Below are 16824 nucleotides of genomic sequence, written 5' to 3' on the forward strand. Positions count from 1 at the left end.
GAAAACTGCCTTAGGGTTATGGATTGGCAGGATTATTCTGTTAAAGAATGTTGCACCATCTCCCACAAAAAAACCAGTTCCCATTGTGTTTTCCATCTGCGTGTGCACTGTGCTTCCATAGAAGTTATCTTGCTAACTTCATTGTGCCTTCAAGTGCCTCCAAAATTTTATGTGAAAGAGTAGTTCCTTACCTTAACTTTGGTTTAAGTATTGAAGATGGTCATGTTGATAACATTTTGTAGTCCTACTACAAAATTTGGACATGGATCTTAATTTTATTAATAATTTGTCAAATGCTTACAGAAAGATGCAAACTTACCTCTTATACATGGGTTCATAAAACAGAATTAGGGTAATAGTTGTTTTAAAACATGCACCTGTAAAAGCTTAGGTCAATAGCAGAAGTTGTTAGGAAATGCTATTTTTTCCTTTCATCATTCTCAGCTATACATAGATTTAATAGAAAATTGGGAACAGCTCCTGCTGGAGTTTATTGTAAATGTCTGTAGACCATATTTTAAAGGTATTCCAACCTTGTAACTCCAACTTAACTAAAAATATAGGTTTAAATGCTTTTAATTAAATCAGTGTAGATGGGACTCTTCTTTTCATTATGTGATAATCTGACCTGTGTCCCTGGTATCTAAAAGGCTACTAACATTTTTTTTTTGTTAAAATTTTGTACTTTTTTCCCCCTTACATGTTTTGTTATCTTCACTGAATGAATTTAGGATTTACATAAAACAATTTGGGTTGTTCTGGCACAGTGCTTATATCAGAGGCTTTCTTGTCATTTGCTCTAATGTGATGAAGACTGTACTCTCTTGCTGCTGGACAGTGGATCAGGAATGAAGCAATGGTCACTTGGTCAGAAAGAAATGTTGGTTACTGTCCAGAAAGGAGGGGAGGAAAAAAGACCTTATGATGTGTTTTGGTTTGGTTGGAATGTGCTGCTAGAATGCAGTAAGGGATGCATGTTTTACTAGTTGTGGAGAATTCTGAGGACACGTTTGATCCAAGCTTTGTGTAGACAAAACAGATAAACAGATTGTAATTGAGGTCTGTGAGCCCTTGGAAAAGATTGCTAATTGTATGTTTTTTCAAAGGATCAAGATCTTATCAATGTCATGAAAATTGTGCAGGGCTACTGTGAAAAGAAATGTGACTTTAAAAGCAAGTAGAATTAAATATACTTGAAAGGCCTCTTTCTGATGTGCAGAGCATATTTGCAGTTATCTGCAGCTGAGGGCCACATTGCCCCCACCCTGCAGCCTCCATCTCACACTGCTGGTGACAGAACCAAAAGCTTTCCCTCTTCCTTCTGATCTCATCCTCGCTATCACTGAGATTCCTTAATGGAAGAGCAACTTGTGCACCAGATTGGCTATGAACATATTGAATCTATCACATCAAAGAAATAGTTGGAGGATGGCGTGAAGACTCTGCTTCTTTTTAAAGTGATCTGTATGGGCAGATCTTTTGAATCCCTGTGTAATTTTACTGACTTTGATCAGAGTCCATACAGCTGTAGTTGTTTTGAACAATCAGATGTTACTGTTGTGCTGTAAAGGTTAAAGGATGGTGTTTTCCTCATTTGTTAAGAGTAATGTTGCTACTTATGTGTGATATGGCAAATTAAAGAAATGTTAATATTTTGGTACCGATCGGCTTTGAGATCACTTTGCTTTTGATACATAGCTACCAGAAATCCTGTGGGAACATAGGTAATTACTTTTAAACTGGTTTTGATTATATAGAATAATTGTATGTTTGTCTAAAATGTTTTTATACAATGCTTCTCAAAACTTAAATACACACATATATTTTCTAGAATTATTTACTAGTGTGTGGCAGATACACAGCTGTGAGTCATTTACATGAAGAGCAGGCAGATTTCTGAAAATGGAATGAAAAGCTTTAATAGCAATATAGAGATCTGGTGGAAATTTATGTGCAAATGTCCTTTATTATGTGATCACCACCATGTAAATATATAGCATTGATGATAGCATTCCAAGGTTTCATATTCAGATATTAGAAGGAAACAATGTCATTGCTTGCACAGTTTCAAGGCCATATCCTTTTGTGTGTTTGTGTTGGGATACAGCCTTTAATTACACAATCAAATTTTCCCCCTTGGGATTCCTAGTTTTTCAACTTAGTTAACACTTAGTGCCTCTTCTCATGGCTGTCTTTAGATGTCTCATTGTAATGGTGACCTCTCTGGCATCCCAGGGAGCTCTCTGGCCATTGCAGTGTAGCACCTTTGGTGGAGGGTTAGAGAGAAGATTTCTGGACAGCTTTCAGCCTGCCATAGGGAAAAGACTGTCCTTCCTTCTCCTCATTTCCCATTCCATTTGCTTCATGCCCTCTCATTTCAGCAATAGTACTGTGGAAACAATGTGTTGAATGGTGAAGTAGGAAATAGGAGAACTTGCCTGGCTTCCTCACAGTTCATCATCCAGGCTGCAATGTTTCTCCAAGAGCACAGATGTGGGTGCTTGACCTGATGCTATGGTGTTGGCAGTGGTGGTGGGTTGGTTGGTGCTTTTTCCAGAGCAGCCTCCTGTCTGCAGTTCTCACAGTATTTGCTGAAGGGGAAGGAAGATAGAAGAATGGTGCATCCCCTTTCTGGCTCCCAGGAAGTTCTGTATGTTTACAGACTCATTTGCCATTGGCTCTTGTTACCTGGCTTTCTCTCAGTTTTCTCTCATTTCTCACAACTTTCTTTGGTCATAGGATAAATGCTAATTTTGAATTATGGAAACAGGAAGCCTACAAAAGAGGCTTTAATTTTTGAAAGTTAAATTAGAGGGAAATAAAAAAGTTTTTTTCAAGCATAGGCGCAGATTGGAATACTTTTGCATTAATTAATATTACAAGCTTATGTGTATAGTGGAAAAGTTACTTTGAAGAAAAAACATTGTTCTTCCTGATGCCATTAGCACTGGCAGTATTCTTCATTGTATGTCATTCCTGGGGAAGGTTAGGAAGGCTGCAGTTTGACAACTTCCATGTGTGGCAGTATGGAAGCTTAATCCAAAAACCTCAATTCATCAAATATACTGTATAAGTGCTTGGAAACTGTTATGGCAGTAATGTCTGAGAAAAGGGAGAGAAATGCTTCATGTGGTAGAAGTGCCTGCAGGGAGTGTCCCAAGAGCAGGGCTGGGTTCAGCCAGATGACTCACTTCTAACTGAATACTGGAAGCATTCCTCTTCATGGTTTGCTCTGAAATACATTCCCAATTATTTGTGTGTACCTTGTCCATACACAGGAGCTGTTGTACTCGGGTTTTGGAACCTGAAAACAAGCCCTTTATTGATGATGAGGTCAGGACACTTCTGGGAATGGTGGCTTGTTGGTTACCAGCTGCTCCCCAGCCAGAAGGAGGTTGTCCTTCTGTTTTGATGAGTTGTGCTTTGTTTCTTTTTCTTACTTTAAAGAAAAAACAATTTACACTGTCTGCTGTGGTATTTCTTTGTGATGGGATTGGTAGGCTTGGTAGACTGTAAGAATTACTGGCAAAATGTTTCAAGACAGAAGTGTGTACATGCTGGGTATCTTCCACATGGAATCTTTGTACTGCTGCTTGTAGAGTCAGTAGATCTGTGAGCACTGCTCCCCTTCCCATTCAAGTGGGATAAGAAATTGGCTTTTAAGGTTGTTTGGGCCTTAGAGCAGTTTCTGTTGGTTCAGTTTTTCATTGTGGCACATTTGGTGTAGATCAGGGAGGCTAAGTTGAAGTTGGAAATAAAAGCCTCACTAACAAATAGCAGTGAAACAAGCATTTTCATTAGCCTTCCTTTCAGTTACAGTAACATAAATAGTAGAAAGCTCTGACAAGATCTTCTGTGTACAACTGTAGGTAGAATTTAGCTCAGCAGCCAACTCCTTAATCCTTGGATTTTCTAGAGTCTGCAGCTAATTCTGCTCTTTATGACATTGCTTTTTTTATGCAATGCATTGGTTTGGGAATAATACTGAGATACCAGCACTCCCAGTCTGAGATCTGAAAACAGTGCTTTTAAATCAGTTGATATTTGTCACTATGTACCCAAATATTGGTAATGATTCCAAAAAGTCAAATGAGATTATTGAGTGGTTCTTAGACATGTTTAAAGTCAGTTTGTACAATGACATGATGAAGAAATACTGAAGCTGTAGGGCGTGTGTCTGGTCCTGTAAATAAACTTGAAAAGCAGAGTCCACTGATTTGAGGGAGGGGTTGTCAACAGTTGAAGACCAATCAAGTGTTAGTTCAGAAAAATATAATATCAAATCATGGCTTTCATAATGAATGTCCTAATCATAATGAGTCATGGTTGTTTTCACCCAGACCATAAGTTCATGGACAAAAGCATGAAAAGAAACTTCTATACTTGTGCATTTTACATCCTTATTTTAAAAGTGCCTTGATTAAAGGTTAGTGATTACTTTTATTGACCTACACTGATGTGTCTTTTGGTGAGTTAGTTAAAACATATCTCCAAATAATACCAAGAGAATTATGACTCTTGTGCATATGTATATAAAAAACTTGTATGAATTGCTTAGAAGTATATAAAAGAGCAAATGTGAACCTCTCCATATGCCTTGAGAGGTCCTGTATGGTTCTTAGGTAGGCATTTAAAGGTGAGTATGGTGTAAAAGACTAAAGATGAAATATATCCAGAGAAGGACTAATAAAATCAGTGATTTTAATAAGAGTTCTGTTAAGTTTTGGAAAGTTTTGAAACTGGGTTGATAAGTGACATATCCTTTTTGTTCTGTTTAAGAAAGATTGATAATCTGACAACATCAAAAGTAGTTGTTTTACAAAGCAGATAGAGGGTTGATAGAAATAACAGTTTTGGAGGAGAGTGAGGAATTGGAGCTGTCTGGACCTTTTGTCATGGCAGGATTTTTGTGCTTTCCTTTTAGTGTAGATTTACAAGCAAAAGATAGTGAAGTTGTCCTTGCTGGGAATGACTGGCTGTCACACACAGCATTTTACTCACTCATGCTGTTTTGAGCTGCATGTTATCACTCCATTGAGATGCTCACTTACCCTTACGAAGAAATTTGTATTTAATATTCTTAAATTTATTACTATTGCTCATCATCCTGACAGTAGTAACTTGCACTGTAGGACTGATTTGGCTGTTGGAATGTCAACAGTTTTATTTTTAAATATTTGTAAGAATTGAAAACCAGTTCAAGATATACCAATCTAAAATTCTTATGAAACAACTCTCCTTAAAAAAAATTAAAACATTCTTTCCTCTGGAAGGCTAGGGACGTCTGTGAGGTTACCTGGTGGCTGCACAACTAAACAGAAGAAGGCTGCAGAAGGGATGGTCCATCAAGGAAGGAGAGAGAAATTATCCTTTTTCTTTGTGTGTTTTTCAGCTGCTGATGCGAGCAAAATGCTGTCTTGAGATTTTCTGGTATCTCTTCAGCCTGCAGAATGTCAACATTCACAGGCTTCTAAGGGGAGTGTGCCAAGGCAGCCAGAGCTGTGGAAGAAGGTGTTGCTCAGGATGCCCTTGAACTGCAAAATCCTTTCCAGGGTAGAGGAGGGCCCTCCTGATGGAGGCATGTTGTTAAGCCTTTGATTGTACAGAAAACTAAAGAAGAGCAATCAAACTCGAGCACCAGATATCATTTGGCAAACCATGGGGGAAATGATTGCTGGTTATTTGGCAATGGGAGGGTAGCAAATGGCAGTGCTCTAGTTCTGCAGTCAAGGAAAATACAGCTGGGATTATAACCCAAGGGTCAGTCTCTCAAAGCCTGCTACTCCTTAGTACGTGCTAGCGCTGTCTTGAACTGATGCAAAACCCTCCACGTTTAATATATATTTTAAAAGATAACCCAATAAAATGTAAATTTCATTCATAAAAATATGAAAGTCAAAACTACCATTTCCCTGCCAGCAGTTACTCATCTGCCTGCACTTGTGTCATGTTTCATATAGGTTTGTATAATGTAACAGTTTCCTTTATGATGTTGTGGCTTTCAATATATATGTATGTCTATGTTTTGAATACATAATTTAGATGACAATTGTAATGTGTATCTTTTCATCTCCTCACTACAGAAGTCACAGCTCATATTCCACATTAGTGTTCTATGGCAACAACTTTCATGGCGAAAGTTATTTTATCAAAACCAGTAGTGATGGTATTTCTTTTGACAGAACAAATATAAATTTGATGGTATTGTGATTTATCACAAGCTCTGTTTTATTTAAGGGGAGTATCAGATATGAGCTGCATGTTGGTTTTGATAGATGATTTTTCACCTACTTCTGTCACAGCTGAAATTCTCTCTGGCATTCTATTCTACCAGCTTTTCATTATTTCCCCTTACCATGGTGGTTATGTAAAAAGGACAGTTGTTGTCTTTTAAATTTGCTTTTCCTTCTTACATGGTTCTCTTGCGTATGTCCATACTCAGAATATGAAGTAGTGAATCACGTTGAATTTCTTTTAAGTGCAATTCAAGAAAAGTGAATTTGTCAGTTTATTCAGCTAGCATAGATTGGGATAAATTGTATTTCAGTCTCACCTAAAAGTTTATTCAATGTTTAAGTCTTGTGTGCATTTATATGTGGTTTTAGCCTAGTTAGGTCTCATTACAGTCTTTTAAGGAGTACTTTTTGCAGTATGTAAAACATGTTTAAACATAGTTCCCAAACTTGGTTTTGAAGCCAAAGTAAATGAGGTCTTGTAGCGCCACATTCCAGTGATTCTGACACCAGAAGAGTATCTGCACTAATAATTTTTTATATTAAAGTGGCTGGATTTTTATATGCCTGCAAAGAAGCAAGACTGGACTCTGACATGGAGGAACATTTCAAGGCACTAATAAATGTTTTCAGGAAATCTTTTTTCCTCTCTGGGAAAATAAAAAACCCAACCAAGAAAACCTGAAAAAGCAAGATACTCATTTTGACAAAAATGAGTCAAATGGTATTTTACAACAGACTCAATAAAACTAGTTTCATTTCATTTTGTTTAGTGTTTTATTTTTGTTTCAGGTTTCCTTCTTCAGTCTGTAGAGATACTTCTGTCTTTTTGTATATTAAGAATTATGCCAAAAATTATCTGAGCACTTACACAAATCAAAACCTCAAAGTATTTTGAAATACTTGCTTAAGTGGACTTATGTATGTTTTAGGTATTTGAGTGAATGTGAAACATTCAATTTTCATCATATTTGCAGCCCAGTTTGCAAACTCGTGAGATTTTTGTCCTGGGAAAAACAACAAAAAAACCTTGTAAAGGTGACAAACCTGATTCATACCAGGAAACTGGATTAAGGCACAGATCACAGATGAGGACTGCATCAGCTTGGCCTTGTATGGCTGTGCTGAACTTTGCCAGATAGAAAGAAGAGTCACTTTCTGCTGTCAGTGCCTCTCGCTGCAGAGCAAGGAAGCCTGGGCCAGGCTGCTGATGGATGCGTGCCCAGCTTGTTTTGGGCTGATCAACTCTTTTACCATCCCTAGATTTTGAGGGGAAAAGGATGTGGGATGTTTGACAATCCAGAGTACATTTTTCTTCTCATTGTTGTAATAACAATTACATGTTTTATAGTGTTGATTCTTTCAAATTTACAGTTAAAGAGTCCTCATCTTGTTTGCTTTCAGATTCTTCTCATTCTTTTCATCGAGATGAGACCATCGTTATTGCCCTGGCATCTGTGTCTGTACTGGCTGTTCTCATAGCTGCTCTGTTCTTTGGATACAGGATGCTTGCAGGTAGGGATTGACAATATTTTTGGCATTGTTTTTTTTCCATTGTTTATTTAGTTATTGCTCAGAGTTATACTTAGGTCTTCTGCTCTCCCCAGTCCCTGTTATATGCTTGTACATAATGCTGCTCCCCTATCTCCTCTCTGACATTTTATGGTGATATCCCTTTTATAACAGTTTGGAGAGAGTTATCACATCTCTAAGCTGGCATTTTGGGACCCATTTTTCTTCCACAAACCCTCTGCTCAGCACAGCTTAAGTGAGATGGTGAACATGCTTTATAGTTATTGCCAGTGACTTTGAATTATCAAAACAGTTGTGTAGCAGGTATCTGTAGTTTGTGGCTTATCAGCACCTTCACTGCTCATTTTGCTGACTTTGAGAAGATTTTACAGGACTCCTTTTTACTTATTTCATCCTTGCCTACAATATGTAATTCTGCCAGGTCTCAGGTAAGTTGCATTTTTTTCACTTGGAGCATGTCCAGAAAGGAAACTGGCTGATTTCCTCCTCACCCTCTTCCCCAGGAGACCGTAAACAAGGTTTGCACAGTATGAACATGATGGAGGCAGCAGCATCAGAGCCCTCATTGGATCTGGATAATCTAAAGTTGTTAGAGGTAAATATTCAACTCAGTTATTAATCTTCATTTTTATTCAATATAATGCTTGTGATCATATCCCAGACATAGTTACAGAAATGAATGTATCAGTGCTCCTGTAATATTTTCTTCGAAATCACAGCTTCAAGAAAAAATTAAAATAAAAAAGGGATTACTGCAGGTACATTTTGTCTAATTTTGTTAGTAATGTTATTGGCATTAGCTAGAACATGTTTTACCTTGAGAACAAAAAAAGAAACACTGGGAGGTAGTGGGGAAAATTAGAAGGTGCTATATTTCAGCATTGCATCAGAAGATCCATCTGTTTTGCTTGACACTGCTTGCTTTTAATACAGTGTCCTACTGTAGGAATTTGAAATTCTTTAGTAACACTCTTGGAAAATAGAATTTACTGCAGATAGGGCAGTATATTTCAGTAGTGGTGCATTTCTGTGTAGTCATTCTTCCCTGTGGGGCGCTATCCAGCTCCATGGCAACCAGAGGCCAACCAGAACTTTCTGCTCAGCTTGGTGTTAGATGTATCATCACAAAACTGCTAAATGTTATGCTTCCAGTTGGTGTGCTTGATATAGCATGTGGAATTTTAAAAACCTTTTAGCCAGGAAAAAAAAAAAAGTAGAATGACTGAGATGCAGAGTGGTGCTTTTCTTTTTTTTCCCAGTAGAAACCCCACCTGGAGATGCAGACTGCAGACATGCAGTGTGAGTTGCTCTGACGGTGTCAGCACTGATCAGCATAGAACCTTAGGTGTCTTCTGACACCAAAAAAGTACTTGAGGCAGAGTTTAGGAGAGCCTAACAATGGGTTTTGTAGAAATGTGCAAAGCCCCAGATGAAAGCACTTGTAGCGATAATGCAGCCTTTCTCCAAGTCTGAAATTTGGGAGAGAGAAATGCTATGGTGTCTTCTGTCCTGTTTCTTGTATCCTAAGGAGCTGACCCCTTGCCTCCAGTCACAGGGTGTTGTAGGACAAATGTTTAAACCTGTACTTGCCTTTGGACATCTCTGTGGGTAGATTACATTCCACATTCATACCTTGAACTGACTTGCTGCTGCTTTGCAACCCAGTGATATCAAAGGACTGAGAAACAGAAAGTCTCTCCATTAAATGATACATTATTTTTGAAAACTTTCCTGTAAGACAATTTTATAATCTTTAGAAACATTACTTTTGTTATTCCTTCTGTTTTCTCTTCCTCCTCTATTTGTAAGTATTTAAAAAGTTAAAAAAATGGCTCATGAAATCCTTACAGTTTCATGTATGGGTCTTCCTGAAAATTATTTTAAATAGATGCTTAAATTCTTATGTAGTTGGAATTTTTTGAGCTTTAGAAATGAGGGCTCTTCCTGAAGGTGGTCCTGCATTTTGGCTTAGAGTAGAGATCGCTTCTTTGTTCTGCAGTTACTATGGAGATGTGCAAGGCCATTCTTGAAGACTGTCTAACATAGTGGGGGCTAGAATAAATGGTCACATGTAGTCAGGAATTAGTTACTTCCTTCTGGTAAAATCTATTTACCCTTTTTTGGCATCTATTTTGCACTACAAATGCGTATTTTGTTACTACTAAACTGAAAGGTAAGCTTATAAACTGTCCTAAACCTAAAATATTTCCCTTAAAGTCTGTGATTTCTGGAGTGAAATGAAATTGATCACATAAAAGCTATAAATCTTTAGTAGACAAAAGTTGTAAGAGAATTAGCAGCACAAAACACATGTTTTATTGATTCTGTATATAAAAGTACTGAATAGATTATTTATGATATATGTACTGGATATTCAGATTATAAATCAATTTAGTAAAGACTATGTTGGCTTGTGCTGAGGTTTCTAACTTCAAATAGCCTCTATGAAAGCATTCTAATTCTGGTTTTCATTACAAAATACTCGCTATCTTCACTGTATTATAGTATGAGTCAGGATAAAAGTTGGCGTGCAATTCTTGTAGAGTGAAAACTTGGATTTTGTCTTCACCTATTATTTTGTGAACCAGTTATTTCTGGTTTTTGCAGCTGATTGGCCGGGGGCGATACGGAGCAGTGTATAAAGGTTCCCTAGATGAACGTCCAGTTGCTGTGAAAGTCTTTTCTTTTGCCAATCGTCAGAACTTTGTCAATGAGAGGAACATTTACAGGATTCCACTGATGGAGCACGAGAACATCGCCCGCTTCATTGTGGGGGATGAGAGATTCACTGCAGACGGCCGGATGGAATATTTATTGGTGATGGAATATTACCCCAATGTAAGTGCTTCAAGGAAATCAGTTGGCTTGGTTAAGAATCCTAAGAATAGCCACGTGAAAAGGATGTACTTAAGGTTTTGGTGGTGCTTCTTGACAGTAATGCAAAAATAATCCATATCAATGACAGTTTTAATGGATCTTGTTGTGGGTTACTGTAATACCTTTTCAGACTTCCTGATTAGTGCTACCAAATGAAGTCTTACAAATTCCTAGCTCTGGAGTGTTTGCTTCTGGTTTTGGTGCAAGGTTTTTTTAGTCAATTTTATCCTTATTCAATGACAGAATTTGAAGAGTTGTTTTTACTTAAAAGTAATCTAATAAATTTAAAACTTCTTAGGACATTATCTCTGTCTTATGACATTGCTCAGTAGCTGTAAATAGTGGGGTTTTTTACAGTGAAATGTAATAGATACAAGATTGTTGTCAAACTAGTTTATGGTATTATAAATCATGGTGCCTTTTTATCCTGGTATCTTCTTTAAAGCTTTCTGTGGCATATACTGATGATGTAGGACATGTCTTAAGAAGGCAGCCTTACTTTCCAGAACCATATCTTCAAATCTCCTCAGCCAATTGAAGGCTTGTATTTCTCAAATTCATGGATTAGGGTACTTCATGGTCTGTGTGTGTACACACAGAAATAGAAACATTTAAAAAATACACAGTATAAATATGAATAGCTTTCCTGAAAAATCATAAAATGTATGATTTTATGTATAAAAATATATGTACAAAAATGCAAAAAAAGATATACGTATAAAAATATGTAGATATATGTATATGGAGATATATGGAGATATATGTATAAAAATGCAAAAAATGGTGTCACAATTTATCTTGGGGGGGGGAGTTTGCCTGTGTATGGGAAAGAAGCTTAGTTTTTCAATCGAATAATTTTCTTTAACAAGCTTTTTAGTCTCAAGTAAGCAAACTTGCATTTCCTGCAGGGTGTGAAGGGAATGGCTGAAGCCTGATCTTTTAGGCAGTAGGACAATAGCTGCTTATTTGAATAGCAAAAAGGAGCAGAACAGTGCTACACAGCAGTAATGATGGCCTGTCTTAGGGTTCTTTAGGCTCTGTGTATATGCTTGTATTGCAAGTTAAATGCAGCCATGTAAATACATACCTTAAACATAGGCATGTATTTACACACTTGTGCATTATATACAAACTTAAGGCAGCAAAGCACAAATATAAAAAGTGACTTAAGTGAAACTTCTAAGTGAGAACACACTCTATCATGTCAGCTTGTAAGACAGGCATCTAAGAAGAGATTGTAGAAGCTGGAAGTGACCATGAAAAAGGTCAGTTGTGCCCATACCAGATGGACAGTGGCAAAGCATGTGATTCTGACAAAACTGGCATGTTTTCATGTAATAAAATGAAACTTAAGTAAAATCAAGTGAGTATTCTGCTACTAGGAGGGCACAACATAACTGTCTTCACAGGTGATCTGGTTTTGCTGTTTTCTCGAATGAAAGGATTTTCAGTTGAAATTTAATTTGATTGAAAATTGTGTCTTGTCGCTTATGTAAATAGGCTCTGTTAATGACCTGATTAAATGTACAGATGAAGCTTATGACTCCATATTATCAGATTCCTTCCCAATGTGGTATTAAGAACAGCAAGATTAGTCTAAAATCAATCCACTGGTTGTTTGGAAGTCATTGGAAAAAGTGCACAGCAGGTGTAATTAATGCACAGTGTGATCTGTATTTTAGTGAGCAGATGTTCTGTTGTATGTGGAGTTAACAGCAGAAGAAGAGGCCTGCTGTGGCAGCCCTGCTAGAAGGGAATTCCAGTGTTCAAACTGGAGCCATAAATCTGATTTCAATAAGGACTAACCAATACAAGATGTGCAGATGAAATATTCCCCATCCAAAACATCATTCTCCCTCATAATACTTTCCTTCCTGAAAATAAGAACACACAAGCCAGGGCATTTTTACACATAAAATTGTTCTTGGTGTTACCTTGGTGAAAGCAAGACAGATGGGTTTGAGCCAGGTTGTATTTTTATCCAAACATGCCTTCAGACCGAAGGAAATAGGTAAGTTAGAGGAATGATATGTGCATTTATCAATCAGCATGCTGTTCTGATGGGACTCTGAGGTGTAGCAGGTCAGTAAAGGAGTCAGTTGTGAGGCATGGCATAGCAGGAAATACGTAATAGCCACAGAATTATCATCCCAGTAGTCAGACACTCTTGTCCCTTTAGAACAACAGAAAAATTGTTCTAAAACACAAATAGAATCTCTGATTGTTAAAAATATCATCTTTGATAAAAATTATAGTCAGAACAAATATCCCCAATTTAACGTGTAACTCATGAATCTGACAAGATAGCCTTAAATACAAATATATCTCTCTCTAAATCTTGGCTAAAATGTTTCCTGGTTATCATTTAACTTCACTAAAAGCATAAAGTCACAGCCTTCAGCTCGCTTAAAAAACATCTGGTGGTGGGCCAGCTCTGCAGCAGAAAGATCTTGAAGCTGGTTTAATACAGTGAATATTTCCCAGTCACCTCATGACAACCGTCCTGTGGCCTCCGTTAGAATGGGTTGGCATCTCAACCCACTAAGCCAAGAAAAAAAACTAAGCTGATGACATTTGGAGGCTAATAAGAGGACTTATATTTCTTAAAAACTGTAAAAAACAAGGAAAATTGTGAAATTACTGTTAGAAATTAGTTAGGCAGATTACTTGCACTTTATGCTGGAGGATTTGGATTGTTTAAACTAAGTATATAATCACTGGGGACTGTGCATTGAAGGTGTCACCGTTTGCAGTGTCTTGTTTTGGATAGCAGTCTCAGTTTCTAGAATATCTCAATATCATAACAGACAAAATTCCTTCTGGTTTTCTTAGAGATTTTGTGACAAATCACTAGAGGATCCCTCATTTTACACATCTAACTTCACTTTCAAGAGAAGGGGAACATGACATTCTTTTTTTCCATGTTTCCTCAGTGCATGTGGACTCACTCCTATTTGGAATTGCCTTTGGGGTGTTTTTGTTTTGATACATAAATAGATTATAGCAAGACCTGTGAGAGACATTGAGTATTCTGTAAGTGACAATGGTCTAAAGCCCACATTTTAGAAACCCAAGCTGTTACGTCTACAGTTACCTTTATTCTGTTCTACAACAAGACTTTTATAATGAATATCTTTTTTTCTAGAGGCAGTCCCTGTTATTCTGTGATAAAATTCATATTTCACTTTGGAGAAACAAAATGGCAGCACTGGAATGAAATTTCAGTCAAATATTGTGTTTTAAAACATGTGGGTAAACACACAAGCAGTGGCAGGTTTATACCTTTTAGAAGCAGTGGATAAAGCTGAGTCTCCAAAAGATTTTGAGTTATTCTCCTGAACAATTATTTTAATCTGTGTTTTTTGTTTTGTCTTTTTCTGGGGTTCTTTTCAGGGTTCTTTGTGCAAATATTTGAGTCTCCACACAAGTGACTGGGTGAGCTCCTGCCGTTTGGCTCACTCGATAACGCGGGGCTTGGCGTACCTGCACACGGAGCTGCCTCGAGGAGGTAAGGCCAGGAAGGGATGCAAAGATCTCAGTATATTCTTATTTCTGTCAAGCCATAGATTCCAGCCTTTCTTTTATCCTACTGTGAGCAGGAATTGATGAATGCAAATAAAGATTGCTCAGAACTTCTGCTCTGTTCCCTCCTTGGGAACAATGCTGTGGCTCTGTGGCCCTTGTGTGACAGCCCTGGTCTGAGGTGGGAGAGGCAGGAGGAGACAGAGCTGTGCAGTGCTGCTGTATCATGGCAACAGATTACTGAGGAGCTGAAGCACTGCCTGCCTCTCTGGCAGAGGGTAAACAGATGAGGTGTTGTCTGTTTTTGCAGTTCAGAAATCACCAAAGCAATTTTTAGTTTGTATGTGAACCGTATGCTATCAAATTAAATATTCTAACCCCACTGTAGTTTTATTTATCATGTCTCTGGATTTTTGTTTGAGAGTTTGGGCCTAGTCTTTGCTGTGTACAAACAATACTGCTGGATTTTCTGGTACTTTATTAGAATCCTGGCTGTGACAGTGTATTGATTGGGATCTATCTATGTCTGTGTGCATGCTGCACTCACTATTTCAGCAGCTGAAGTATCATAATTATAAAGTAGATATTCTGAGATGTATCAGGCTGCAGAATATGGCCTGGCACTGAAATGTTAGGGTTTTGGCAGTAAATAAAAGGCTGGTTTCATTATATCTACATTAAGGTGCTAATGTTTGGATTAAAATTTCAAACTATCTCAAATGTTAAGCATGAGCACTAACAAGGAATGACACCTAAAGATGCTATTAAAAGTGCTGAAAATACCCAAATCAGTATTCCTATGTGCCATTGAAACTGCAGCTATCATCTTAACTTCATCATTTTGAGATGTGCAGACAGGTGTGTCCATTAGCAACCGAAAACGTGTAAGCTTTCCATCATAAAGGAGAGACAGCCACAGTCTGTGAATGCTAGGAAGAAACACATAAAATAAATACATAGGAAGGAACACCTAGAATAAATTCCACACTAAAACGAGTTCTGTACTGCTGGCTGCTTTACTAACAAAATAAATAAAAAATCAGAACAACTGAGATTATTCTTTGGAAAAGGTCAGATCCGTTGCAAGATGAACATGTTCAGACTCTCTGGAATAATTTTGTCTGCATACCTTCTGAATAAGTGCCAATGATAATTCCAATTGTAATGTAAATAATTGGTGCTGCATTTGACACAGGAGTGTGGAAGTGACAGCGAGTATTTGCAATGGCTGTTAGGGCTGTGGCAGCAGGTCTGTGTTTAGGTGCACAGTGTCTCCACTGCCAAAGTCGTGCTGAAATACCCCTTGGGAAGAAGAGTGTTGGTGAACATTAGAACTGTGTATGGCAGTAGCCTAATATATCATACAGATACAGTGAAACTCTGGGTGCCAGTCAGTTTTCTCTAGATGGCTTCCTCTGGAGCTCATTGTAAAGAAACAAAAACATTAGCTCTCTAAAAAGTAAGGTGGTTCTCTTTTCATACTAGCTGAGCAGACATAACGAGGTTCTCTCATTTTGCCAAACAGTAGAATTGCTGAAATGGTAAAAGCACTTGTGTGTGTCCAAACAGAGCATTACAAACCTGCAATATCCCATCGTGACTTGAACAGCCGCAACGTGCTGGTGAAGAACGATGGCACGTGTGTCATCAGTGACTTTGGGCTCTCCATGAAACTGACTGGGAACAGACTGGTACGACCCGGTGAGGAAGACAATGCAGCCATTAGTGAGGTGAGTACAATGGCTGGATGAATGTTCATGGGATACAATTTCTGTAATGGGAATGACTGCAGTATGGGTGAGAAGGGGCTGAAGCCTTTACAGGGAGAAACTGGTTTTATTTTCAAAATACTCATCACAAACTTGCCATTTTGAAAGGTGATAGATTGGCAGATTGAAGTTTCTGTGTGAGATATGAGAAGACACAAGGTAAGTTTGGTTGCCACGTACAGGTTCCTTTGGTTTTGTACTGCAAATGCTAAATGAAGACCAAACATTCTTTGTTTTTGCTTTTAATTTTTGGTTTTGGTGTTAATTTTTCTGAAATGGTGACATACCACATTCTGCATCTTCTCTTTGACAGCTAAGACAGGCTACTGAAATACAGTGAGTGTTTTAAGTAAAGAGTGCCTAATAGTTCAGTGTAATTGTTATCTGTGCTTTTACAGAAAAACTTCATATGTCATTCAAAGAACATGCTACACAGTGCTCCCCTCTAGAAAGCAAGTGCTAAATTGAAAATACCTAGTGCAGAAGAGCTCCATCTAGATATTTCCATACTGATCAAAGAAACAGGGAAACTGCTGGTTAAAATGCAGGGATGGGGAATAGTTCTTTGACAAAATACTGTCCTACAAGTACTGATGAGTAAGTGCTCTAATCTAACACATGTCCTAGTGAAAATGAATAGGTATCTTCCAAGACTGTTAATAAACTTTGACTATGGGAGTTGTAGGGTGGCACCTTGCTGACAGTCCAGGAATAGAGAACAAGTTCCTATTCAGCAGGATCCTCTTCCATTATCATACATACTTTGGTGTTTAACAGAGCAATTTGGAAAAAGAAACTATATTGTATCAGCTATATCGTATTTCATTTGAGAACATTAAGTAAGGGACAAAATAATTTTGTTTGGTACATACAAAACAGTGGCAGAGTAG

At 37.7% G+C, this 16824-nt stretch overlaps 1 protein-coding gene across 1 annotated transcript in view; it reads left to right on the forward strand.

Annotated features, from left to right (window-relative positions):
• Positions 1–16824, forward strand: part of BMPR2 (bone morphogenetic protein receptor type 2) — a 104906-nt gene that overhangs the window by 71456 nt on the left and 16626 nt on the right. Inside the window, exons 4-8 of the mRNA XM_054636119.2 lie at positions 7638–7748; positions 8270–8361; positions 10374–10604; positions 14037–14151; positions 15735–15895. Of these exons, the coding sequence (XP_054492094.1) occupies positions 7638–7748; positions 8270–8361; positions 10374–10604; positions 14037–14151; positions 15735–15895 (710 nt within the window). The remainder of the gene's footprint in view (positions 1–7637; positions 7749–8269; positions 8362–10373; positions 10605–14036; positions 14152–15734; positions 15896–16824) is intronic.

Source organism: Agelaius phoeniceus, chromosome 7, assembly GCF_051311805.1.
Source record: "Agelaius phoeniceus isolate bAgePho1 chromosome 7, bAgePho1.hap1, whole genome shotgun sequence".
NCBI lineage: Eukaryota > Metazoa > Chordata > Aves > Passeriformes > Icteridae > Agelaius > Agelaius phoeniceus.